The 27,377-nt window shown below is 43.7% G+C and overlaps 1 protein-coding gene across 2 annotated transcripts; it reads right to left on the minus strand.

The window, feature by feature from the left end:
- ZBTB8B (zinc finger and BTB domain containing 8B) lies at positions 1-27,144 on the minus strand. Of its 2 annotated transcripts, XM_041768087.1 has the most exons (5): positions 27,088-27,144; positions 26,556-26,699; positions 18,458-19,481; positions 7,640-7,818; positions 1-3,596 (listed from the first exon to the last, which is right to left on the minus strand). In XM_041768087.1, the coding sequence occupies exons 3-5, from the start codon at positions 19,440-19,442 to the stop codon at positions 3,279-3,281; spliced, it is 1,482 nt and encodes a 493-aa protein (XP_041624021.1). In that variant the 5' UTR covers positions 19,443-19,481; positions 26,556-26,699; positions 27,088-27,144; the 3' UTR covers positions 1-3,278. The 2 variants fall into 2 exon arrangements, with proteins under 2 accessions (XP_041624021.1, XP_041624020.1); XM_041768086.1 differs by lacking the exon at positions 26,556-26,699 and having other exon boundaries at positions 18,458-19,620; positions 27,088-27,141.
- Positions 27,145-27,377: the final 233 nt, after the last annotated feature.

A 27,377-nucleotide genomic window follows, 5' to 3' on the forward strand; every position in this document is an offset into this window, starting at 1 on the left:
CTATTGTTAATGCACAAGAGACACACAAGAAAAACTTATAAGTCCAATGAAGCAGTCTGAATTCAGTTGACCAAAGGCCACTCCAGTCTTCCCACTGCCCTCAGAATCAGCACATGCAGCCATACATGTGGCTTTTTCACATCAATTAACAACAATACCATCACATATTCTGAACCTCCAGAATACTCAATTTCACATTTTGCAGACCACTAGGCCAGTAACTTTCTCAAGGAATATTCGAAATATTTACATCAAAATAACATCTATCTGCCAAGTGACCGGAAGTCACATTGCTCTATGTCATTTCTTAGCCTATTACAGATACAGGCTTTATTTACATTCCTTTCCAACCCTTGCTATGAAAGCTTGTTCCCTTCCCCCAAGAAAAACAACTTCCCAGGGATGCCATTATTAAATCCTATTCAAGTAGGAATTTTGTTCCTGTCCATACAATGTATCAAGTATAAGATCAAGAATCCCTTTGTGAACTTGCACTGAATATGCCAGAAAGATGCCAGATATAAAATAAATCATTAATGGTCTGTCTTGGGCCCAACCATGAATTTACTTATAAAAGTATCACCAACTCCATTAATTAAATTTCAGACACTATGCAATTATAAATACCAACATATGTGAACATAAATTTAGAAGAGAACAGTTTATGATCTGATAGTCCAAATAGAGCGATTATTTCCATTAAAAGTGATAGAACTCATCGATCCAGTTAGTACTAATATCAACATGCAATTTCAAAACAACCAACCATGAATGCAATAATTTGAGACATTATGGAAAAAAGAATTATTTAAATATTAAGCTTCATGTTCCGCTTTCGTCCCAATGATTTTACTACTTGAAAACGTAATAAAATGACCAGAGCCTAGTAATGGTTCTGGGAGCATGAGTCAGAGCAAAATTTCTAAGTTTCCACATCACAAACCAAATCAGAGCTTGGGCAAGTTATGAACAATTTGGCCTCAGTTCTCCATTTAATAATTTCACTATTTTCTGCAACTTGTGAGAGCATACGGGCCTAATAAATATTATGAAGGTAATAGGTAACCTAAATATAACACGAAATTAAATTCACTCATTAAAGGTCATTTTAAAAAATCTTACTGTATCTTATGGTCGGGTTTCTCAACCTTGGTTCTCTTGACATTTTGGACTAGATAATTCTTTGTTCTAAAGGACCCTCCTACACACTGTAGAATGTTTAGCAGCCACTGTATCCAGATGCCAGCAACACCCTGCCCTGAGTTGTAACAATTGAGAACATCTCCAGACATTGCCAAATGTCCGCTGGGGGGACAAAATCACCCCCAGTTGAAAGTCATCATCTTACAGTGAAATTGCTAATGTAAATTTACTTTGCAGCCAGCGATTTGATCAGGTCATGGAATCACTGAAGAAGATCATGGTCTACCAGAGAAAGCGGGCAGAGAAATTGAACTGTGAAGTAGAAAAGTCACATTAAAATACCAGAAATGGGGCACCTGGCTGGCTCAGTCATTGGAGCGTGGTGACTCTTGATCTTGGAGTTGTGGTTTCAAGCCATGTTGGGTGTAAAGATTACTTAAAAATAAAATCTTAAAAAAAAAACTAGAAATAATTTAAACAGTGAAAATACCAAATATAACTCCTTGCAAAGCATACCTTCTACACAATCAGTTAGATTTCCCTTTTGCTAAGATCACTCCTTAAAAAGAATAGCTAATATTTCCATTTCAGGTATGAAAAAGTATTTCTGGTCCTTGAGAATTTCTAGTTTGTTACTCTTGATCTAGAACAATAATTTTCCAACAATCTATGGTAAAAGACCAGTTTTGAAATTTCTAATCTACTATAGACCAACATGTGGTCCTACTGTGTGGATTGGTATCAAAGAATTCATAGACCAGCTGCCTGGGAGCCACAGTCTGAGTAACACTATTCTGGAGTTCTAACTTCTATTGAGAAGTATGGTTTAAATACCTTTTGAACTCTTCAGTGATAACGTTCACAAGCCAATCTATAATGTTTTTTTATTGGCTTTTTTGTTCAAGAGACAGAAAGAAAGGTGGTTTTGTCACCTTTTGAAACACAACTATACTAAAATTAAAGGAAGAAAAGGATTTCTTTTAAAATTCTTTTTTGGATACTTTAACATAAGACAAAATTATGAAAGTGCCTTAAATATCTTTAATCCCTAGTATTTCCTGCTCTTCAGCTTTTAAAGAAGTACAGCCTCTTCTGTTAGAAAAACCGTATGGCTGCAAAGTGGGTGAAAAGCAGAATGGTTTTAAAAACCTGTTCTACCAACCTTCTCTTTCCCTCCAGAGGATCTCTTAGAAGGTAAACAATTTAGAAATACAACTTGTTTCTATTGGCTTGCACTTGCCTTCCAATTAAAGTTCTATTCATAAAGTAGAAAACTGTCAACAGTGGCTACATTTCCACATTACACAATAGCATCTCTTGAAAATGGCTGGAAAAAGCAGGAGTATTTTGAGTTTTGCCCAAATGACTTGTTTTATGTTCATAAAACTGGTGATCTGTGTGTGTGTAGAATTGTCAAATATCAAACTAGAAGGGAAACTGACCAGACTTGGGCCACAGGCACCCTTCCCAGGGTTAACTTAAAGTTTCATTTAGCTGGGCAAGTCAGAGTATCCCAGGAGCCTCTTAGCTCATTTCCATGTTTGTGTGCACATAAATACGCCCAGCCCTTAAAACTGCAGTCTTAGAGTTAGAAAATACCTTTCCACTCATGTAGCCAAACAGCCCTGACTGCCTTTTATTGTGAAGCTTTCTCTTTAAGACTTCACCAGAAAATTAAAATATGGAATCTATTAGGAGAGGCTTGGAAAAGAGAGATTGATCTGAAGATATTCTTATCTTTTACAGAGAAAAGGGCTGACCAAAAAAAAAAAAAAAAAGTAGATGAGTGAGACAATATGAAAACAAGCATGGAGATTTTCTCATCTTTCTCCTAACCAGAGTTTGAGCATACAACAGGAAGAATGGGGAGCCTTGGGGCCAGCTTTGATTCACTCAGAATGGACTCAGCAAAGTCCTCTGAAACCAAGGCCATTCCACTAAGAAATTATTAGTCCTTTGACTCATAAAATCCAAACTTTGCTATGTAATCTAACAAAAATGCAAGTATAAAAAAAATGCAAGTATAGTAATGGTGAAAAATGTTCCTCTCAGGGTCCCCAAAAATTGGACAAATGGTGGCTTTTGAACGTAGAATGGGCAAATTCTAAAACCTCTTCCCCCATCAAAATTTACTGCTATGTAAGTGTCTCCCGATCTGACAAGTAGGGCCGGATTTGCCGTCTTTCGTCAGAATCCTCTCCAGTGGGATCGTTTTCCTCACCAGACTCCACGTAGATTGGCCAGTCATTGTCTGTGTCACTCTTTTCTTGGCTTTCAGAAGAAGCCTCCACCAGGCTAAGGTTGATGGGCATCAAATCGTCCTCCTCGTCGTGCGTGTCTGTAACACAGGTGCAGCTGTCACACAACCCAAAGCGCCGTAGTCCCTGGGACAGGTGACTTGTAAAAGTTCTTCTGCAGCCCTTGCAGATGATTGGACGGTTGGATCTGTGAACCTAAAATCACAAGCAGACACAGCAAACGCTCTCGCCCCTGCTCTCTCTGCCACAGCCTCAGCCTCACCAAGGTGCTTCCACCCCAAGGCCATTCGACATATGGGAAATGTGCCCACCTCCCCATTGCCAAGCCTGCCCCCCCACCCCATACTAATGCCTCTGAAGAAGTCTTCACTGACGCTCTGGGCCAGGTTAGTCCCCCAGCTGTATATTTTCACCTATGCTCCTTTTCTTGAAATTTTAAAAAAGATTTTGTTTGTTAAAGGGGGAGAGGGGCAGAGGGAGAGGGAGAATCTCAAGCTGACTCTGTGCTGAGCAAGGGCCCCACAAGGGGCTCAATCCCACAATGCTGAGATCATAGCCTGAGCCAAATCAAGTCGGTCACCTAACCAACTGAGCCACCCAGGCGACTCCGTTACTGAGTTTCTAACAAATTGTTGGTAAATTCCCTAAACTATAAGATCCAAGAAGGCAGGGACCATTCACATTCATGTTCTTTTTTTTTTTTTTTAAGATTTTATTTATTCATGAGAGACACAGAAGGAGAGAGAGGAAGAGGCAGAGACACAGGCAGAGGGAGAAGCAGGCTCCATGCAGGGAGCCCAATGTGGGACTCGATCCCGGGTCTTCAGGATCAGGCCCTGGGCTAAAGGCAGCACTAAACCGCTGAGCCACCAGGGTTGCCCCACATTCATGTTCTGTCAGATTTGTTACTATATCCCTATGCCTGTATATAAAGCACATTCGGGGAATGGATGTGGATTTTAGGTATGGCTTTTTATGTACCTGGGATTGTCTAGTTCTTAGGGAGGCAGACTTGCTAGATGATATCTCCTCCAAACGTGGCAGATGCTCCAGCCTTAGCTTTTTTGATAAATGCATTCCTTACCTATGAGAATCACTTTGCATGCTAGAAGAAAGAACCTGATCTCCTACGCAATGCAGTTCCTCCTTAAGGCAGCAGCCCCGGGGGCAGCGGGGTGGGGGGGTCCTTCTGTATAAGGAACTATCTACTACGTGCAATTCTTTAGGGGCTCCAGCCTAAAGGGACTCTGTAAACCAAGCCTCTCCTGTGGAGAGCTCTGGATGCAGGATACAATAAGAGGTAAAGACAGAGAGAAATGACAGAGGACAAGGGCCAAAAGCACAATACCCACCTCACTGGAGCTGCTACCACATCCTGACCAACATCCCTGCTTTCCATGAGGTTTCCTGGGCTTTTTCATTAAACCCCCGACCCTTAGCCAACCTGAGTGTGTATATGACCTTTGCAACCTGACAGGGCCTCTGAACACCACCTCTTTGGACTATAGTAGACTGGACCTTGTACAACAGGGAAAGACAGAGGGAATAAGGATTCCAACCAATGAACTATCTTAGGGGCATCAGGGACCTACTGCTGCCAAGACAGACTGGAGATATAATTTGAGGGGGAAGGGGCGCCTGGGTGGCTCAGTTGGTTCAGCGTCTGCCTTCAGCTCAGGTTATGATACCAGGGTCCTGAGATTGAGCCCCACCATCAGGCTCCCTGCTCAGCAGGAAGTCTGTTTCTTTGCCTCCCTCTGCCCCACCACCCTTGACCCCCCTCCCCCACTCATGCTCTCTCTCTCTTTCTCTCTCAAATACATTAAAAAAATCTTTTAAAAAAGAATTTTTGGGGAAAAAACAGACAAACAAAAACTTAAGGCCATGAGAAGAGGCCATTCTCAGACAGATGTGCTGGTGCCAGCCCTGAGAGTGGAGACAGTCAGTAATCTTGTATTTATCTTAAAACTGAATTCTTTCAAAACCACAACTCACATACCATAAAATTCACCTTTTTTAAAAAAGATATTTATTTATTTATTTATTTATTTATTTATTTATGGGAGCAAGAGAGAGAGCGCGCACAAGTAGGGGGAGTAGCAGTGGGAGAAGGAGATGTAGACTCCCCACTGAGCAGGAAGACCAACATGGGGCTTGATCCCAGGGTCCACCTGAGCTGAAGGCAGATGCTTAACTGAGCCGGCCACCCAGGTGTCCCAAAATTCACCTTTTGAAAGCATACAATTCAGTGGTTTTTTAAAGTATATTCACAAAATTGTGCTACTATCACCACCATCTAATTCTAGAACATTTTCATCACCCCAGAAAGAAACTAGGTGCCTATTAACTGCCTTCCTCTCCCATCTGACATCCTCTTAGGCCCTGGTAACCTCTGATCTACTCTATCTCCATGGGTCTTCCCACTTTATGTATTTCATATAAATGAGATCATATGATGATCTGGCCTTCTGTGACTGGTTTCTTTCATGTAGTATAATGCTTTGGTGGTTCCTCCATGTAATAGCATGTATCAGAACTTCATCCCATTTTATGGCTGAATAAGGGTCCATTGTATGGATAGACCACAATTTGTTTACTCATTCATCAGTTGATGGACACGTGGGTTATTTCCACTTTTTGGCTTCTATGAACAATGCTATGAACATTTGTGTGCATGTATGCTTTTGTGTGAATGTATGTTTTCAGCTCTCTCGGGTATATACTTAGATACAGAATTTCTGGGACTTGGTAATTTTATGCTTAACTTTTTTTTTGAAGAACCACCAAATTGTTTTCCGCAGTGGCTGCACCATTTTACATTCCCACCAGCAGTGTGTGAATGTTCCAATTCTTCCACATCCTTGCCAATGCTTTGTTATTACTTGTGCTTTGATTATAACAATCCTACTGTGTTTTAAGTGGTATCTCATCATGGCTTTGGTTTGCATTTTCCTAATGACTGGTGATGTTGAGCATCTTTTCATGTCCTTATTAGGCATTTGTATAACTTCTTTACAGAAATGTCTATTCAAATCTATTGTTTAATTTGGTTATTTGTCTTTTATTGTTGAATTGAAAGAGCTCTTTGTATATTCTAGGTACGAGATCCTTAGCAGATAAATGATACACAAGAATTGTCTTCCATTCTTTGGGTTGTCATAATATTGATAGTGTCCTCTAAAGTCCAAATCATTTTTATGTTTGATGTTCCAAAGACTGATTGCCTTGCTCAAAGATATTTTTTTTATTTAAGATTTCATTTATTTATTCATGAGAGACACACAGAGAGAGAGAGAGAGGCAGAGACACAGGCAGAGGGAGAAGCAGGCCCCATGCAGGGAGCCTGACATGAGACTGGATCCCAGGTCTCCAGGATCATGCCCTGGGCCAAAGGCGGCGCTAAACCACTGAGCCACCTGGGCTGCCTGCTCAAAGATGATCTTAAATACAGTACCTTCCTAAATGGCCTGAACCCCTTTTATATGGTGGGAATTAACTACCTACATAGGAGACAGAATCCCAGGGGGCAGCCAGTGGGAGGGGAGGTCCTCTGGATCTGGAGCCCTCTTTGCTGCCCACAGGTCACCTTAGGAAGGACGGCGCACACTTCCCCCACATCCAGGTACCGAGGTTGGGTGGAAAACTGAGGATGCATTTTTCTCACCTTTGGCATCACATCCCTGAGAACAGACCCACAATCCCCTTGTCCAGGACTCACTGCTCTCTGCCTTATGACAACCATCACTCACCAGGATCTAAATTTTCTTGAGTCTAAGAAAACTAGTCTCTTATCATATAAGTTTAACTTTCTCTAAGTGCCACCAAGCCAGCTTTAATTTAATAGAAACATATGTTTAAAATTCTCTGAAAATAGGGGCACCTGGATAGCTCAGGGGTTAAACACCTGCCTTTGGCTCAGGTTGTGATTCCAGGGTTCTGGGATCAAGTCCTGCATCAGGCTTCCCTGCAGGGAGCCTGCTTCTCCCTCTGCCTATGTCTCTGCAGAGGACATCTTTTCTTTTATATTCTAGTTACAATATAGAATTGTATATTCTATACAATATATTCTCATAAATAAATAATTAAAATCTTAAATAAATAAACAAATAAAATAAAATTCTCTGAAAATACTCTAGTGGACAGAGAAGTAAAAGGGAGGCTGGTTCACCCTTACATTAGCTCCCTCCCCTCCTTCTCTCCATCTCCTCTACAGGAGATTTTCCAGCCCAGACACTTACGCTCAGGGCATGACTCCGCAGGTGCTCCTGTCGAGTGAACCTCTTGCCACAGGTCTCACAGGGGTAGGGTCGTTCGCCCGTGTGTGAGCGGATATGCCGCTTAAGGATGCCCTTCTGTTTGGCGGTGTAAGGGCAGAAAGGACACTTGTGGAGCTTGATGGGGACCACGAGCACATCACCTAGGGAACCAAACGGGTTGATTTTGTACTTGTAAGCAACCAATGACACTGGCCACCCTCTAATGGGTGATCTGGAGCTGGGGAATTCCGCCAGCCCGGATCCAGAGGGAAGACATCAACTTTACCACCAGCTAATAATAGCAAGACACTACAAATTCCAAGTCTTTGTCTGGCTCCCACTCAGCCAGAGGGTGAAGCAGGCTTCTGATATAAGGTTGGAAGGAATGCCATATGGTACTGGCTTTCGAAGTTCTCTGTGGCTCACAGTTAGAGATACAGCTTACATTACAATCTCAGAATTCACATGTCTACAAGTGGATAACTGGAAAAGCTTCCCAAAATAACACTCACTCTGACAGTGTGTATTGTCTTTGATTTCATTTTAAGGCGATGCTGAGATCCTGTTAGGAACTGAATTACATCCCCTTGCCCAAATTCATACATCGAGGCCCTAACCTCCAGTGTGACTATATATTTGGAGATAGGGAGGTAATTACGATAAAATGAGGTCATAAGGTGGAGCCCTAATATGATAGGACAGGTGTCCTTATAATTAGAGGAAGAGAAACCAGAGATCTCATTCTCTCTCTGTTCATGCAGAGGAAAGGCCATGTGAGGACCAGCAAGAAGGTAATCATTTGCAAGCCAGGAAGAAAATGACCCCACCAACACCTTGGTCTTAGACTCTGAGCCTCCAGGACCGTGAGAAATTCATCTCTGTGTTTAAACCACTCAATCTGTGGTATTCTGCTGTGGCAGCCTGAACTGACCAACACAGACCTCCTGGATTGATTCCATGACCCTCAAAGGTTTGGAAACCTCTGTTATGATGAATCAGACCCTTGGATCGGGATCCATACTTCCTGCTATAGGAGAGCCTAAGAATGGCTTCCAGGCATGTGCAGAAGAGGTGTACTATCATGCACATCCTAAACTGGAATGCGTACTAACTATAGATCAGAAATCATCAAAAATCCAGGAATTCACTTAAGTCTTTTTCCAACTCTTTTTTTTTCCCCACCTTGCTTATACAACCATTAAGGTGACAACATGATTATCCCCTCCAATATAAAAACTGTTCCTTTCAAGTTTCCTGAGTTACCCTTACTATAGTATTCCAAGATGTGTTTCCTCTATCCATGCCCTTCAGGATTTTTTAGACTTTGGTCATATCATATCATATAGAACGGCATTAGTGACTCAAGCTTTCCAGGCATTAAAATCTGGGTTCAAGTCCCCACTCTACTATTTACCAGCCACATGACCTTAGACATTTCATTTAACTTCTCTGGGTCTTACTTTACTCATCTGTAAAATATGGATGATAGTAGTTCCCACTTTAAAGGATTGTGTTAAGAATGAAATGAAGTAATACCTAAAGCACAGCACCTGGCACATGGTAAGAGCTCATAAATGTCAGCCATTTTTGTCACCACTATCCTCTCCTTGGTGTTTCTTTACTGATGAAGCAGCCCAGGCTCTGTGGTTTCTCTCAATACTGGAGTAACTCCTTTTCTCTGGGACCTTCTCAGAATACCTAACTGAGCTTTGACTTTTCTGAAGTGTTGCCAAAAGTATGGCAAGCTGATTCCCAAGTGAGAATCCAGCATCATTCTACACAAAGGTGGAGATTATTTTCTCTGGTTTCCAGCTCCCAGATTGATAATGCCTAACATGCTGCATAATCTATAGTGATTCCAAAACCTGTTTCCTATTTTAAAAGCAGGAGCTCTCAACTTGTCACTACATATGTATGTTGGATTATTTCATTTCTCACTGGTCAGACTGGAACTGAGATGCCAGTTTCTTGCTCACTCTTCTGGTGGAATCTTTCTGCAATCTATCCCCACCAGCTTGGCATTATACTTTACCTTCCTTCTCAATTATCTACAAAAACATTAAGTAAGATGGGTCTAGCATTAGTCCCTAACCAACTGTTTAACTATATCTTCATCAGAAAAGTAAGAATTATCACAACATTTTCCTTCTTCTCTCATGATCTGATTTCACCAATACAACCATTTATTTGAATGTCTATTACATACCAGACACTGTGTTATCAAGGTCTATCCTTACCAAGAAACCCATTTCCTCCCTCAAAAGTTAAGGCTAGCAGGAAAAAAAGACATGTAAACAAATTCATACATATAATGTAACCCAAGCAAAGTTCCAAATGAAGAAGCATGGACAAGAAACTAATGAATTCAGTCTAGGAATTCAGAAAAGATTTCTGGGAGAGATGATATTCAAGCAAGATTTTAAAGAATGAATAGGAGTTCACCATGAGTTCAAGAGAGAAAGGTATTTCAGACAGAGTAATAACACATGCTTAGGCATAGAGGTAAGTGAGAATACAGAACATAAAGAATATAAAGTGGAGACAGGGGATGAGAAATGACCCTATGGGAGGGGCAAGAACCAGGATGTAAAGATAACTTTTCAATCGTTTATTCAACAAATTCAAACTGAGCATCTATTGTGTTGGGCTGTGTTCCACGCCCTGGGGATACAGTAGTGAACAGAAAAGACAAAAATGTTTGCCTTCATGATTTTGATATGTTCAGGAACTTGAACTTTATTCTCTAAGTAACTAGAATTTTTTTTAAAGATTTTATTTATTTATTCATGAGAAACAGAGAGACAGAGGTAGAGACACAGGCAGAGGGAGAAGCAGGCTCCATGCAGGGAGCCCGACATGGGACTTGATTCTGGGTCTCCAGAATCATGCCCTGGGCCGAAGGTGGCGCTAAACCACTGAGCCGCACAGGCTGCCTAAGCAACTAGAATTTTAAGGAGGGGACGTACATAGTCATATTTGAGGTTTTCTTTTTTTAAGATTTTATGTATTTATTTGAGGGAGAGCGAGAGAAAGCATGGATGGGGAGGGGCAGAAGGAGAAGAGGGAGATGTAAGCTCCCTACTGAACAAGGAGCCTGACCCCAGGACCATGATCTGAGCCAAAGGCAGATGCTTAACCAATTGAGCTCCCCAGGCGCCCCTAGACTGGAGTTTTAAAAGATCTCTCAGAGGGATGCCTGGGTGGCTCAGCAGTTGAGTGTCTGCCTTTGGCCCAGGGCATAATCCTGGAGTCCCAGGATCGAGTGCCACATCGGGCTCCCTAGGAGGAGCCTGCTTCTCCTTCTGCCTATGTCTCTGCCTCTCTCTGTGTGTCTCTCATGAATAAATAAATAAAAAATCTTTAAAATAAAATAAAAGATCTCTCAAAAGACAATGCAGGGGAAGGTTATTTATTTATTTATTTGTTTGTTTGTTTACTTATTTATGTATTAAGATGTATTTATTTGAGAGAGAAAGAGAGAGGGAGGGAGAGAAAGAGAACAGGGAGGGAGAGGGAGAGAGAGTCTCAAGCAGACTCTGCACTGAGCGGGGAGTCTGTCACAGGGCTTGATCTCACGACCCTGAGATCACAATCTGAGCCAAAACCAAGAGTCAGACACTTATCTGACTGCACCATGCAGATGCCCCAAAGGGGAAGGATTTAAGAGAAGCAAGATTAAAGGCAGGAAGTAACAGGTGGTAGAGAATGAGAAATGTCATGAACTAAAGCAGTGACCGTGGAGGTGAAGAAGAGATACGCATGTGAAGGAAAATGAATAGCACTCTATGACTACATGGGGAAGGGAAGAGAAGGGAAAGAGAAGACTCAAAATGACACAGATTCTGGGTTAGCTGGCCTGGTGAATGACGGGGAAATAAACCGAGGTAGGGAACACAGGAAGAAAAGCAGGTACTAGAGGAATGAGGAGTTCAACTGGGATTTTACTATGTTTGGAGCAGGCCCAGAGCATCCATGGGAAGCATATCTGGCTTTAGACAAATAAATCTGGAGTTCGGCACAGAGGCACAGAAGGGAATACAGTTTTGAGAATCGTCAGCAGATTGGAGTGGTTGCTTTAATTAAGGCCTGGGTCTCCCCTGAGTACCCTGCTTCCCTTACTCCATCACCCTGATACCTCTGAGTCAGAGGTGAGTAGGATAGTCCTTGTGCCTCACTGTCATCCCCAGACCACTGTCCCTCCCTCCATCCTTAAAAACCTTAAGAGCTTTTGAAGCTCACACTATCAAATGATAGCATAATTACCTCTCCTTATTGCAGCCATCTTGGAGCCCCAAGGTCACATCCTCATTCTGTGGAGGTTTGATCACATTGCCTTCAAATACAACTCCTGACATAATTCTTGGTGTGAATACTGAAAATGACCTCTCCAACACCCTAGCTTCTCAGTTCCTTAACCTCCTTTCCTCCAAAGACTTTGTTCTCCACCCCACCTCAGCTATCCAATCCTAGACCAAGAGCTCTCAACTCTACCTGCATATTAGAATCACCTGGGAAACAAACAAACAAAACAATGCCCAATCTCTATCCCAAGCATCATTTTTTTTAAAGATTGTTTATTTATTTATTTGGCAGAGGGAAAGTACAAGCAAGGGGAGCAGCAGGCAGAAGGAGAGAGAGAAGTAGGCTTCCCGCTCATCAGAGAGCCAGATGCGGGGCTTGATCCCAGGACCCCAGGATCATAACCAGAGCCGAAGGCAGATGCTTAACCAACTGAGCCACCCAGGTGCCCCACCAAACACTGTATTTTTAAAGCACCCTGATAGTGTGTAGTTGGGAGTGAGAATTATGGCCCCATACCGAGATATTTCCAATGAGTGCATTTGCTCCACAGCCCACATACCAAGCATCCCACTTCCCAGTCACTATTTCATATCTTTCCAGCTCACCCCCTAAATGTCCCTTCTTGGTTGGGACCAAGCAATGGACTTTGCTGCCATTTTACTCTCCTTCACCTCCTTGGGTCCTCATGCCTCTCCTTCCCCAGCTTAGTACCCCCAATCCATCACTGAAATCACTTCTTCACATCCACCTTTAACTGCCTGGATCCTCTCTCTCCCTCTGTCTATATTCACCTGGTCAAACCTAAATTCCAGTTAAATACAAACCTATGCCTGTTCCATAACTGAAAGAAGGCAAGTTAACATCACTGGTGAAAAATACACAACTGTGTGTTCTGGTCTCACTTCAAATCCATCTAGCCATCACCCTCTGAGCATTAATATCAGAGCCCTTGGTTCTGCCCAAACACCCTAAATATTTCCCTGGTTCACTCTTTCCCACTTTTCTCAAGGACTATTCCACACCCTCCCTCTGCTCAGGTCTCCACCCCCACTGTCCCCTCCTCTCTTTAGCCACTGTCCTTACTTCTTTAACTGAGGAGAAGCAATCAGAAGAGAACCTCTCCATGCTCCCAGCCACCTCCAAACTCCCCCATGAACACATATGGCTTGCTTTCACTCCTGTTCCTATGAATGGACTAGCCTTCCTCAAATGCAGAGCCAAACCATCCCCTGCCACATGTTCAGGGACCCTGTCTGCCCTTGATCTATCAACTGTCCCTCTCTCTTCTGCCCTCAATTATCCTCCTCTCTTCTGGATCACTCCCATCCAGGAGTAAATAAACATGCTTTTAGATCCTCCACCTTAATAAAAACCTTGACCTCATATGCCCCTTCAGCTACTGATGTATTTCTGTCTCCTTCACAGCAAAACTGCTTGAAAGAAGCATCAACACTCACTGTCTTCACATCTATTTCCTCAGCTCTGATTCAAGCCCTTTGGTCTCTTGCCTCCCACTTCATCAACACTACTCTTGGCTAGCCCACAAATGAACTCCCCAACGATCAGTTCTTAATCCATCTACATGCAATACTGGACATAGTCCATTTCTTTTCTTTTCTTTTCTTTTCTTTCTTTCTTCTTTTTTTTTTTTTTTTTTTTTTGTGAAACCCTTTCTCCTCCTGGCATCTATCACTCTCGATTCTCCTCCTACCTCACTGTCTGCCTCCTCCTCATCTTCTTTACTGGCTTCTCCCTATTTCCTGACCTCTACATGTTGTAGTTCCCCAGGGATCAGTCCATAAATCTCTCACCTTCTTCTACTGCTCTAAGTTCATGGGATGTATAGTTTTCAAATTCCATGGGTCCATTAATGACTCTCAAATGTCAGCTATGACTTCCCCCCAGAACCCCAAGCACACAGATGCAACCACTTAGTGAACATCTCCACTTGGATATCCAAGGAGCATGACAAACATAACGTGTTTAAATCTGCTCTAGCTAAAAACCTGAGGATCATCCTTAACTTCTCTTTTTCTCATACCACTCATCGAGCCATTAGCAAATCTCGTCGGTTCTGCTTTTAAAGATAGTACAGTCCTATGCAAAAAGACCACTTTGGAGGTTATGGCACACTACCCACAGGGATCATTTTAATATATGTCATTTCAAGTCACTCTTGGCTGAGACCCTCTAGTGGTATCCCTTCTCAGAGGACAACCCAAAGGTCTTCTCATGGCCTTCAGGGCCCTACTTGGTCTGCCCTCACCCAAATGCTCTGACCTCATCTCCTAGCACTCTGCCTCGCACATTCCACTCCACCCTCAGCAGCACCCTGCTGTTCCTCTAGTACACTCGCCAACTGTGACCTGCACCTGGGCCTTTGCACCTGGCTCTTCCCTCTGCCCTAAATGTTCTTTCCTCGGATTTACCTGCACCATTAGCTCTCTTCTTCTCTTGCAGTTTCTGCTCAAAGGCAACTTGTTAGAAAAGACTTCCTTGTCTATAGTAAATAAAATAGAATCTCCTTCACTCTCTATCAACTTTTCCCATGCTTTAGTTCTTCATCCTATATACTTACTTATTATGTTTGTTGTCAGCCTCTCTGCATTGGAATGTCAGCTCAATAAGGACAAGGACTACCTTTTGTTCACTCCAATGAACAGTGCCTGGCATATAGTAGGTACTCAATAAACAGCTGTTAAATGATTGAATGAATGGATACATATATCAATGGAACAGAATAGAGAGCCCAGAAATTCTTATATGGTCAATTAATCTATGAAAAAGGAAGCAATAATATACAAACAGGAAAAGACAGTCTCTTTAATAAATGATGGTAGGGGGACGCCTGGGTGTCTCAGTGGTTGAGCGTCTGCCTTTGGCTCAGGGTGTGATCCTAGAGTCCTGGGATTGAGTTCTGCATTGGGCTCCCTGAGGAAAGCCTGCTTCTCCCTCTGCCTGTGTCTCTACCTCTTTCTGTGTGTCTCTCATGAATAAATAAATAAAATCTTTAAAAAAATAATAATAAATGATGCTAGGAAAAATGAACAGGTACATGAAAAAAATGAACCTGGACCACTTTCTAACACCACAAAACAAAAACAAACTCAAAATGGATTGAAGACCTAAATGTGAGACCTAAAAGCATAAAAATTCTAGAAGAGAGTACAGGCAGTAATTTCTCTGACATCGGTCATGGCAATGTTTTTTTAGACATGTCTCTTAAGGCAGGGGAAACAAAAGCAAAAATAAACTATTGGGACTACAGCAAAATAAAAACCTTTTGTGCAGCAAAGGAAACCATCAATAAAACAAAAAGGCAACCTACTGAATGGGAGAAGGTATTTGCAACTGATAAATCCAATAATGGATGAATATCCAAAATATATAAAGAACTTACACAATTCAACACCATAAAAACAATCTGATTAAAAAATAGGCAGAGGACCTGAACAGACATTTTTCCAAAGACATACAGATGGCCAAAAGACACATGAAAAAGATACTTAATATCACTAATCATCAGGGAAATACAAATCAACATTACAATGAGATACCACCTTACACATGTCAGAATGGCTAGACTCAGAAGGAAATAACAAGTGTTGGCAAAAATGTGAAGAAAAAGGAATCCTCCTACACTGTTCGTGGTAATGTAAATTGGGACAGTCACTGTGGAAAACAGTATGGAGGTCTCTCAAATTCCACTATGGGGAATTTGCCCAAAGAAAACAAAAATACTAATTTGAAAAGATATGCATCCCTGTGTTTATTGCAGCATTGTTTACAATAGCTAAGATATGGAAGCAACCTGCATCCATTGATAAATAAATATACACACATACACACACAATGGAGTATTACTCAGCCATAAAAAAAGGATGAGACCTTGATGGTAAGATGTTGAAGAAGCAAGCCAATGACAGAATTCTGGACTCACTGGCATTAAATGACTCTGTGATGAGACTGGAAAGGAATGGGCAGAGGTCAGAGCAATGGGTATCCATGGTATCAGGAGCTGGAGGAAGAAAGAATTGCAAGAAGGAGAGAAAGGGCAGAGTCAACAGCTGAGAGAGGCCAAGTAAGACAACACCTGAAAATCACTCATTAGACTGATTCTAGAAATGTATGGCTGACCTCATGGCAGCAGTGTCAGTGGTGTGTAGGGGGCAGAAGCCAGACTGTGATGGGCCGAGAAAAGAATAGGAAGTAAAACAGTGGAGGTAGTCAATGCAGATGAACTTTTAACTTTCTTTTTTTTTTTTTGAACTTCTAATTTTCTAAGAAGCAATGGGAAGTGCTGGAGCTGGGATTGGGAGGTCTGGGGGAGGAGAGCTTATAGGAGGACCTTATGATATGACAATGTCTATTTACGTCAGATGTATGCAATGTGGATATGGAATTATTACAACAACCTCCTGACTGTCTCCCTGCCCTCATCTCCCCTCTCTACACCATCTGGTGCTGAGGCCAAATTAATCTCCCTCAAGCAGAGAACCTGCCCATTCCCAAGCTCAGTAACTACCAAAAATTCCCCTGCGCCTATAGACAAAAACTCACCTCTTAGCATGTAAGGTTTTCCATGACCTGACTCCAATAAATTTTTCCCTATGTTTCCTCTTCTTATCCTCAGATATCACTTTCATAATGCAGGAGGAAGCCAGCACTCCTGCTTTTAAACTACTGTGAAAGTCACACCTCCATCTGTCTTCCAGCACTAGTGTCTTTCTATCACGTGATGCCAATGACACACCTCTCATTTCCTCCGAGACACCACCAGTTCTTTGAGGGCTGGATCCATGTCTGATTTATCTTTGTGTCTTTACCAGGAAGGTACTAAAATATTTGAGCAAATAAATGAATGACCAAACACCTTAGTCCAACTCTGTGCCTTGGCATTTGGAATAAATTCACACAGGAGCCTCGTGGATAGAATCAAAACTTGGCAGCCAATTGTCACGGCCAGGGGCCAGGGTGGCTGCCTTGACATAGCACCTTCTAGCTGGAAACGTGACTTTATAGATTGATAGACTGGACCTGAATGAAGGTGGTGTAGGCTACATTACTGTTTCTTGATACTTTGCTTACAGGCAGAGAGGGGTTGAAAGATAAAATCACGGTACTGAAATCTTCTATTCATTTGTGCTGCTTTCACAGTTTGTTTGAATAGAACGAAGCCAGCTCAGGTTTCTAGTTTTAGCTCTGCATTCTTAGTAAATTCACCAAACCCTTGTGGGTCTCAGTTTCTCTACACTCTTCTGCCAAACTCATGAGGGTCTATAGGGTGTGAAAGGGTGGTCACCATCTGTGAAGTGCTATTATGCACGGAAATGAGATTTCAATTTGTTCCCACAATGTGTTCATGAAAACAGCCACTGCCTTCTAAATGCTGGTTAAGCCAGTGTCCCTGAGGATCAGAAACAGCATTTTCAAGTTTTCAAGCCTAGTTTTAATCAGACATACAGAGTGTTCTTGCTTTAAAAAAATGAAATTAAACGTCTCAAGACAACCATTTAGTAACAAATAAAAGTGGCTGATCTCCCTTATCCAAAATACTTTCATTGCTCAGTTTTGAAGGGTGAATTTAAACTGGGATACATTAATTTCTTGGCTTGAAGTTCTGGAAGCTATAGGGTTCTTTCATCAGTACGGTGGCAGCCAAGTCTATTTCAATCTCCTACAAGACATTTCACAGCACAATTACCCCACCTGTTAAGAGGAGCTAGTCATGTCAATTCATCTCTCAGAATTGTTTAGGGAAACAACCAAGTTCTCTTAAAACTCAAAAGCCTACCCAAGGAAAATATCTGATATAAAAGCTAGCTTAAGGTTGATGATTTAATTAAAACACATGTCTTTGGAGTTATCAACATTAATTATTGAGAGAAAAAAGCCTACCAAAGGATATAAGAAATGTACTCACATAAAGCCAAATGCCGACTCATTTTAGACATCCTTGAGTAAATAGAACCATTGACTGTGACACCCTAAGTGCATGTCTACTATCTGTCAGGCATCGTGGTTGACACAAAGAAGGATAAATTTCTTACCTGTCTAGAATATGTTACCATACATGAGAAAAAATTCTGAGAACCTTCTCATTTGGTCCTCAACCCTGTGAGAAAGGCAAGGCAGGGATGATTAGCTCCTGAACAAAATGAGTTCAAAGAGATTTACTGATTTAAGTGAAGTCCCACTGCTGATTAGTAGAAGACAGTAGGTTCCCTCCCTGTCTTCAGAACTGCCCTCAGCATGCTTATACTCTAGTTGTGGAGGTAAAATACTTACATACAGGAAGAGACAATGGCCTGCACACAGCAGGTGCTCAATTAACACCTCCTGGTGGGGTGGTAATCATGTGGTGGTAATGATGGCGGTGAAGAAGACGGTGATGATGAGGACAGTGACAATGATGATGATCATGATGATAGAAGCCAATGAGGCACAAATGTGCATGCTAAATGACCACCAGAGATACTGAATGCTAATGGAGCTCACCTGAGTCCTCTCCATACCAGTCAGTCGGTACATCCATCATGGAACTCACGCCTCCTCCCGCACCATCTGGTCTTCCCTCCAAACCTCGGGAAAAGTGATGGTCCCCATCATCTTTGCTCTGGACAGCACTGTTGCGCAGGAGCGCCTCCAGGAATTGTTTCACGTGGTAGTTACTGTAAGCCAAGTCGACAGCCTGGCCACCGGGCAAACCCTCATCCATGTGGGTCAGGCTGAGTGGGGCGGCATACGGCTGCAGGTGCGCACCACCCTCCACCTCCACCTCGTCAGCATCAAACTCCACCTTGGGCTCTATCTGTTTGGGCAGAATAGAGAGGTCACTGTCAGCAGGGCCACTGCCCTGGCTGTCCTTCACCACCAGTTCCAGCGGGTGGCAGCCTCTGCAGTCACTGCAAGGGGACGCTCTTGGACAGTCCACACTCTCCTCTCCCTCACCTGGAGAGGAGACCAAGCTCTTGGTATCGCAGGAGGTCCCTTCCCTCCCTGAACTGGGACTTCCACTGTCAACCTGATGAGCCGCCACAGCCGCCGCCGCCGCCGCCGCTGCCGCTGCCACCGCTGCAGCCACTGCTGCCTCCTTCTCCATCTTCCGGCAGATATCAAGGGATGACCTGATGTATGTCTTGCAGAAGTTCACCACATCGTTCATCTGCAGGTAGCTGGCAGCCGACATAACTTCAATCACATTCTCCCCACACAGATCCAGCTTCCCAGAGTACAGGAAGTCTAAGATGGTGGAGAAGGCATCGGAGGTGACAATGTCCAGGGAGGCAGTGCTGTGCCGCCCACTGTCCTGGATGTAGTGAATGAGCAGGGCTCGGAAGTAGCCGCTGTTGGCAAACAAAATGTTCCTGTGGGCCTTGAAGACCCGCCCTTCCACAATGATGCTGCAGTCACAGAAAAAGTCCCGTTTTCGCTGTTCATTCAACTCCCCCAAGAGCTTGCCATAATAGGATTGCATCTCCATTTCTCCACCAGCTGCTGCTGCCTGGAGTAGCCTGTATCTCTGCCAAGATTTTTTTTTTTTAAAGTTAATTCACCAATCCCAATCTTACAAATAAGATGTTCAGTTTTAATTTTTCTTTTTCATTCTTCTGAAAACACTGGTTCAATACCGTCTTTCTGATACAGGAGCTATTTGGCATCTAACAAAAATCAGAGGTTGTCCAACAGGGTTAATTTTTGAAAAACAACAAAAATAACTAGAACAAACTGCAGGTGGCATAGTACATAGTGTTTTACATGGAATCTCTCAATGAATTTTTTTTTCTCAATGAATTTTTAGAAAAACCTGATGATAAAATACCCATCTTGTCCCCATCTTTCTGATAAGGAAACTGAAACTTAAGAGAAGGTAGGACATGACCCAGCTGTAACAGAGCCGGGACTCAAAACCAGGTCAGTTATCCCCTGGAGTTCCTGCTCTTATGCCTACACTATACTTTCTTCAAGACTCAAAATATAGATAATACCCAAATCTAATACAGTTCAACCCTGATATGGATCTTAGAGACTATACTAACCTGTCTCACCTATTATCATCACTTCATGGAAACATGGTGGGTTCTTGGGCTAGCCAGCATACAGTCATCATTCTTTTTTTTTTTTTAATAATTTTTTTGATTTTTTTATTTACTTATGATAGTCACAGAGAGAGAGAGAGAGAGGCAGAGACACAGGCAGAGGGAGAAGCAGGCTCCATGCAGGGAGCCCGATGTGGGATTCGATCCGGGGTCTCCAGGATCGTGCCCTGGGCCAAAGGCAGGCGCCAAACCGCTACGCCACCCAGGGATCCCTACAGTCATCATTCTTATGGTTTTAATGCCCTTTCTGGTTTTGCTAGAACCACCCTTCCCCCATTCTTGGCCAATGTGTCTTGCCTCAGTGGGCATCATACCCAGGCTCTAGATATAATAGATACCAACATGATCAAGGTATCCCACATTCTGAGCTCAGGGATTAGCTCAGAGATGGCTATGTTGGTCGGCCAGAGCAATTAAGAGCAATAAATGTTTACTGGGGGTTCCAAAAAAGAGCACTGTCTACTCTGTGGGTATGTGGGATGTCAGAGATGCTGCCTCACCACCAGGGGAACCAGCCCAGCAAAGATGACAGTCCAGCTCAGGCAGCAGCAACAGATGGAGCCCGGGGACACCATCTGAGCCCCAACCCATGCTGTGCCAGAAGCCAATTAAGTCTCTTTTTTGCCTTAGCAGGTCTGAATTGGGTTTTCTATCTCTTGCAAATGAGAGGCTCCCAACTGACTGACGCCACTATCCTTGGTTCACTCCCCTGAATTTTATGTCCTGGCCCTTGTCTGTCAGTGGACTACAAGCCTTTGAAGACATGAGCCACATCTTCTTTCTTTCTTAAAAAAAAAAAAAAAAAAAAAAAAGATTTTATTTATTCATGAGAGAAGAGAGAAAGAGGCACAGACACAAGCAGAGGGAGAGGCAGGCTCCACGCAGGGAGCCCGTCATGGGACTTGATCGCAGGACTCCAGGATCACACCCTGGGCTGAAGGCGGCGCTAAACTGCTGAGCCACCTGGGCTGCCCCACATCTTCTTTCATTTGCTATCCCCCATAGCATCTGGCAGAGTACTTTGGACAAAGTAGGTTTGCTAAATACAAAGGAATACTCCTTTCTTAATTGCCAAATAGAACAGGTATAAATCAAGTTTAAAGTCCTTCCGCTGGTGAGAAAGACAGATGTTGACATTCTTCCCTGAGATCCCTCCTCCATCTTTTCCCATTACACAAACCACAGAGCCATCCTGTTACAGCACTGCGGCTGGTCTTAAGGGTTAACTTACTTCAAGTTAACATAACTCCGTGCTTACTGACCTAAGGCCCTGGACCTAACTAGTAACAGAACTAATTTGCTTTCCTTGAGATTTGCAGAACTCTGGCCTTAGAAAATGAAGAACCAGAACTTTCCCAGTCCACAGAGACCAGCAAGTCTGTTTGAAGCTGCCTTGGCTTTCTGATTAGCCCAGCAATTTTTTAACAAAATGTTTTTCTTTTTTAAGGTCACATAAATGGTCACTCTACTGACCTCCCTTTGTACATCTGTAAACCTTGCCCTCCTTTGGAGAAAGATCAGAATACTCATGCACAACCCTAGGGTACCATCGAACCAGACCTTCTTGCACAACCTCTGTGCACTGAGGCAATTCTGTAGCATCATTAAATTGCACATAATCAAAGACCACTGTACTACCATAACTGATTAAACTCCTTTATTTTTTTTAAGAGTTTATTTATTTGACAGAGAGACCATGAACAAGCGCAAGTGCACAAGCAGGGGGAGCGGCAGAGGGAGAGGGAGAAGCAGTCTTCTGCTGAGCACAGAGCCCTGTCAAAAAATCTCTGTACCAGGCAGAAACCTCAGAGTTGGCTCTTGTACAAGAGTCCAGCTTCTCCCCAGGTAGCCAGGCTCCTCCCTTAAGTATTGGGTTTTTAAGTAATTAAACTCCTTTATTTTTTTTAAGAGTTTATTTATTTGACAGAGAGACCATGAACAAGCGCAAGTGCACAAGCAGGGGGAGCGGCAGAGGGAGAGGGAGAAGCAGTCTTCTGCTGAGCACAGAGCCCTGTCAAAAAATCTCTGTACCAGGCAGAAACCTCAGAGTTGGCTCTTGTACAAGAGTCCAGCTTCTCCCCAGGTAGCCAGGCTCCTCCCTTAAGTATTGGGTTTTTAAGTAACAAGCAGCCAAAATTGGGTTTCAGTTACCCCTTTTTTTTTTAATTTTTTTTTTTTTATTTACTTATGATAGTCACAGAGAGAGAGAGAGAGAGGCAGAGACACAGGCAGAGGGAGAAGCAGGCTCCATGCACCGGGAGCCCGATGTGGGATTCGATCCCGGGTCTCCAGGATCGCGCCCTGGGCCAAAGGTAGGCGCCAAACCGCTGCACCACCCAGGGATCCCCAGTTACCCCTTTTCCATACTGAGCCATTGAGTGCAGAAAAGTTTCTACAACCAAGTACATCATCTCCCCCTACTTGGAATCACAAAAGGCCTAATTAGAGCTGCCAAGCACAACTAACTCCTTAGCACTCCTCCATTCTACAAATGCAACACAACAATACCTCACCCACCCAGAAATCAGGCACTTCCTCCCCACAAAAGGGTCGTCCACTGGCAAAATAGATTCCCCAAGGTCTATGCACTAACTACACAGACTATACTAATTAAAGACCCTCAACAACCTTATTAAGTGACAGTTCACACCTACTTTCTATATATTTATAGCAAGTAATGCATTAAGTTTGGAAACTAGATGACTGGGGCACCTGAGTGGCTCAGTGGTTGAAGTCTGCCTTTGGCTCAGGGCATGACTCTGGGATCCTGGGATCAGAGTCCCTCATCAGGCTCCCCTCAGGGAGCCGCTTCTCCCTCTGCCTATTTTTCTGCCTCTCTCGCAGTGTCTCTCATGAATAAATAAATAAAATGTTTTTAAAAAGAAAGAGGGCAGCCCGGGTGGCACAGCGGTCTAGCGCCGCCTGCAGCCCGGGACGTGATCCTGGAGACCCTGGATGGAGTCCCACATCAGGCTCTCTGTATGATGCCTGCTTCTCCCTCTGCCTGTGTCTCTGCCTCTCTCTCTCTCTGTCTCTATGAATAAATAAATAAAATCTTAAAAAAATAAATAAATAAAAATTAAAAAAATAAAAAGAAAGAAAGAAACCAGACAACCAATTAGGGAGAGAAGTTGAGGAGCTTCTATAAGCAAGTAAACTGACAAAAGTGAGAATTGACAGCTAGGAAATTGTAGAAAAGTTACTTTAAAAATAGACTCGGGAATTTTTTTCAAAATATTAGCCTGAGGCCATGTAGCTAAGTATTAAATGCTCCTACATATTCAAAATGGTCTAAGGACAGCACTAAATTATAGCCTGGGGCTATAATTGATGGGCCTATGTCACCAAGATGATTCTTATCCATTTATATTCGTTTTAAAGTCAAGAACTTATGTCATAATTTCTGGAATTTTTTTATCCGAAGTGGATAAAATTAACTTTTGGTTTAGAAAGGAAGAAAACTATCAGATATCTGCACAATTCTATTCCCCCCCAAAAAATTAACCCTGAAAGTTGTCACAGGACTAAGGTTTCACTGTCATTTCCATTTCTTCTGACTGCTCTAACCAAGCCTTCCCATCAGTTCCTGCCATTGCCTTTGCCTATCAAAATATGAAGGGGAAAACAAGATCTAGAAAAATGCAACATTTCAATACCACACTCTACTCTTCTTCAGAACTGGGTAGCTCAGTATGTTAAGTGTATGCCTTTGGCTGAGGTCATGATCCCAGGGTCTTGGGGTCAGGCTCCCTGCTCAGCAGGGAGTCTGCTTCTCCTTCTCCCTCTGCTCATTCCCAACCCATTCCTGTTCTCTCTCTCTTAGATTAAAAAAAAAAAAAAATCTTAAAAAAAGAACTGAAAGAAAACCATATTTTTCAGTGTGCTAATATCCACTGTTGACATGGATGTAATCTGGAACACCGTTTCAGAGAGGAATTTGGCAATATTTATTAAAATTTAAAATGCACACATCATTTGGGTTGGCTGGGTGGTTCAGTCGGTTAAGCATCTGACTCTTGATTTTGGTTCAGGTCATAATCTCAGGGTCATGAGACCAAACCCCAAGTCAAGCCCCCAGATGGCTCAGGAGTGGAGTCTGCTTCAGATTCTCTCTCTTTCCTTCTCCCTCTGTCCCTGCCCCCCTCTGTTCATATGCATGCTCTCCCTCTTTCTCAAAAAAAATTTTTTTTTAAAAGATTTTACTTATTTATTCATGAGAGACACAGAGAGAGAGAGAGAGAGAGAGAGAGAGAGAGAGAGAGGCAAAGACACAGGTAGAGGGAGAAGCAGGCTCCATGCAGGGAGCCCGACGTGGGACTCAGCCGGGTCTCCAGGATCACATCCGGGGCTGAAGGTGGCGCTAAACTGGTGGGCCACAGGAGCTGCCCAGAAATTTTTTTTAATTAAATATAAAATGTAAAATTTTTTAAAATGCACACTTCTTTTGCCCCAGAAATTTCAATGTAAAAATTTAGTTTTTTGGATGTTGCCAAAAAACATCAAATTACAAGTTCAGAGATCTCCATTCACCAGGTTTTTGTACTAGTGCAAAAGTAAAAATAATCTAAATGTCCACCAATAGGGGACAAGTTAAATCAATGAGGAACAATCACACAGGGGAATACTATGCAATCCTGTTTTTAATGAGCTAGAGCTGTGTGTGTTCATTATGGAAAGGTCGCCGAGATACATTAAGAGAAAAAGGCAAGATGCAAAACAAAATGTACTATGGTACCATCCACATATGCATGATTTTTCCCCAGCAAGGTTATACAAGCAAGAGTTAATAGCAGATATCCTTGAGAAGAGGGATTAAAAAAAAAAGAGAGAGAGAAAAAAAAAAAAGAGAGAGAAGAGGGATTAAGGGTAAAAGGTGTGTGGAGGGACCTTCACTTTTCATTTTCAACCTTTCTGTGCTGTCAGAGTGTTTTACTATGTCTATGTTCTGCTTTCATTTTTTCCTTTTAAACAAAGGGAGGAAAGGAGGAGGGACAGAGGGATAAGGAGTTGGCTGAGAGAAATAAACTAGGGGAGATACAGTACTTAGTCTGAAGAATAGTTTTATCTACAGGGCCTTCTCCCAGGCCACGTCCATCTTTCACTGGAAGATGCTCCTTTCCAGCAATAGTACCCAAAACCCATCTCCTTTGGCTTTCTCTCTGCAAATAATCTAGATTCCATTGGGTCATATAAATACTGCCTAACCTTGCAAAAGTCTGTCCCCAACCCTATATTGTGGAAATCGTTACTCATATCACTTGCCTTTAGTGTCTTGCATCCCTGGGACATGCTGAGGATCACTACTTCTTCTTGGAAAGAAGCTCTTTGGGTATACTGCTCTCAGAAGTACAATTATCCACACTCTGGCAGGGACTCCCCCCACCCTCCCAGCCCTCTTACTGTTCAATTCAACAGTTACTGGCTATATACAATGCCTGACACAAGGAAGATGCCAGGAATAGAAAAAAAAACGAACCCACGAGAGAGCAGGTGCCAACACTACCCCCTGCAACACACTCCCACATTCCCCAGGGAAACCTACCCAGATCACATAACTGTGTTCATTTAGGCACCAAAACCAGGTTTGAATTCCACCCCCTGACTCTGACTTGCTCCTTCAGTCTCATCAACCTAAGAATAATGAAAACTGCTCATCAAAGAAAAGGGGGGTGGGTAGGAGGGAGGGGGTCGCCTGGATGGCTCAGTTGGTTAAACGTTGGACTCTTGGTTTGGATTCAAGTCATAATTTCAGGGTCATGAGTTCAATGGAGCCCTTGCTCCGGCTCCTGGCTCTGCTCAGTGGAATCAGCTTGAGACTCTTCCTCCCTCCTACCTCCTCCCCACCTCTTGCTGGCTCGCTGGCTCGCTCTCTCCCTCTCCCTCCCACCCCTCCCTCTCTAAAATAAATAAATAGGGATGCCTGGGTGGCACAGCTGTTGAGCTTCTGTCTTCCTCTTAGGGCTTGGGGTGTGATCCCAGAGTGCCGGATTGAGTCCCACATTGGGCTCCTTGCGTGGAGCCTACGTCTCCCTCTGCCTGTGTCTCTGCCTCTCTCTCTCTCTCTCTCGGTCATGAATAAATAAATAAAATCTTAAAATAAAATAAAAAACATTAAAAAAAGAAAGAAAAAGAAACCTGTTCATCAATTGCTAGCATTTACTAAAAACCACTTCTCATGATGAAGCACTGTAGAAAGTACTTTATAAGCATTAAGTTTTACCTTACAATAACCCAATGCAGTAGATATCATCGTTATACCCTCTTTTTCAGGAGAGGAAACTGAGGCTCACATTTATAGCTAATACACCCAAACGAGCATCGGAACCAAAATTGGGTTGATTCCAGAACTGACACGCTAACCACAATGCCAACCTGACTCCCCAAAGGGTTGGGGAAGTCACTCCTCTCCCAACGCACGGAGTGGAGGGGAACGCCACAGCAAAAGAGTTTCCATTTCCACCGAAAAAAATTCGGGGTCAACTGCATCTTCAGTTCACCTGCTAAGCTGCTCCCAAGACAAGGGGGTTCCCTCCGCCCCCTTCCAGAGCCAGAGCACCCTGCGGAGATCACGGGAACCAGTTGCTGGACTGGTCTTCGGCTCCTGAGGGTGGGGAACAGGGACCTGCCCCTCCCGTGGCCTCCTGCAAGCAAAGTGACCACCGCTGCGGCGAGCGCTGCCCCAGCCCCGCGGAGCCCTAGCTCCCCGCCCCGGCACCGTCGCAATAGGCGGGCGCCCAGACCACCCAGCTGGACGACGCGCGGAGACAGCCCGATGCCAGGAAGGGGAGGCAGTTGCCGCCGCGCCGCGCCACCCTGCTCCACGCTGGAGCCCAGGGAGGGTCGGTCATCCAGCTCAGGTCCGCGCGGCGGGGGGCGCAGGAGTAGCCCAGGCCGGGCGGTCCGAGGGAGGCCGACCGAGAGGGGAGTTCCCTGCCCGCTCCCCCCACCCAAGGGCGACCTCCTGGGGCGCCCCGAATCTTCCCCCAAACCCATGAAAGCTGCAGCACGAATCCGCTTCACGGGTCTCACCTTCCAGCCGGATCCAGCCGCGCGGCCGCCGAGCTCCGCGTACCTACACGCCCCCCCTTCATTCACCTGTCGCCCCCCCGTGAGAGGCGAGGCAGCTGACCAATCACAGGGGCTCCTGGGCCTGGAAGGCGGGCCCTTCGGCCAGCAGGTTCGTCAGCGGCGCCCGCGCCGCCTCGGAGGCTGCGCTCTGACCGCGCCGGGGCTCGCGCGGTGACGGGAGTTGTGGTCTCCGCGTTCCTTTCTCCGCCGAAGAGAGAGTGGGCGAAACTACAAGTACCGAGATACCAAGA

Source organism: Vulpes lagopus, chromosome 8, assembly GCF_018345385.1.
Source record: "Vulpes lagopus strain Blue_001 chromosome 8, ASM1834538v1, whole genome shotgun sequence".
Classification (NCBI taxonomy): domain Eukaryota; kingdom Metazoa; phylum Chordata; class Mammalia; order Carnivora; family Canidae; genus Vulpes; species Vulpes lagopus.

What these genes read in the sequence shown, in the direction of transcription:
- ZBTB8B (XM_041768087.1), bottom strand. Translation starts at nt 19,442, where the DNA reads ATGGAGATGCAATCCTATTATGGCAAGCTCTTGGGGGAGTTGAATGAA. An exon ending in CTGGTATGGAGAGGACTCAG is followed by an intron (nt 7,819 to 18,457) that starts GTGAGCTCCATT and finishes TTGGTTCCCTAG; the next exon opens with GTGATGTGCTCGTGGTCCCC. An exon ending in TGCGGAGTCATGCCCTGAGC is followed by an intron (nt 3,597 to 7,639) that starts GTAAGTGTCTGG and finishes TTGTGATTTTAG; the next exon opens with GTTCACAGATCCAACCGTCC.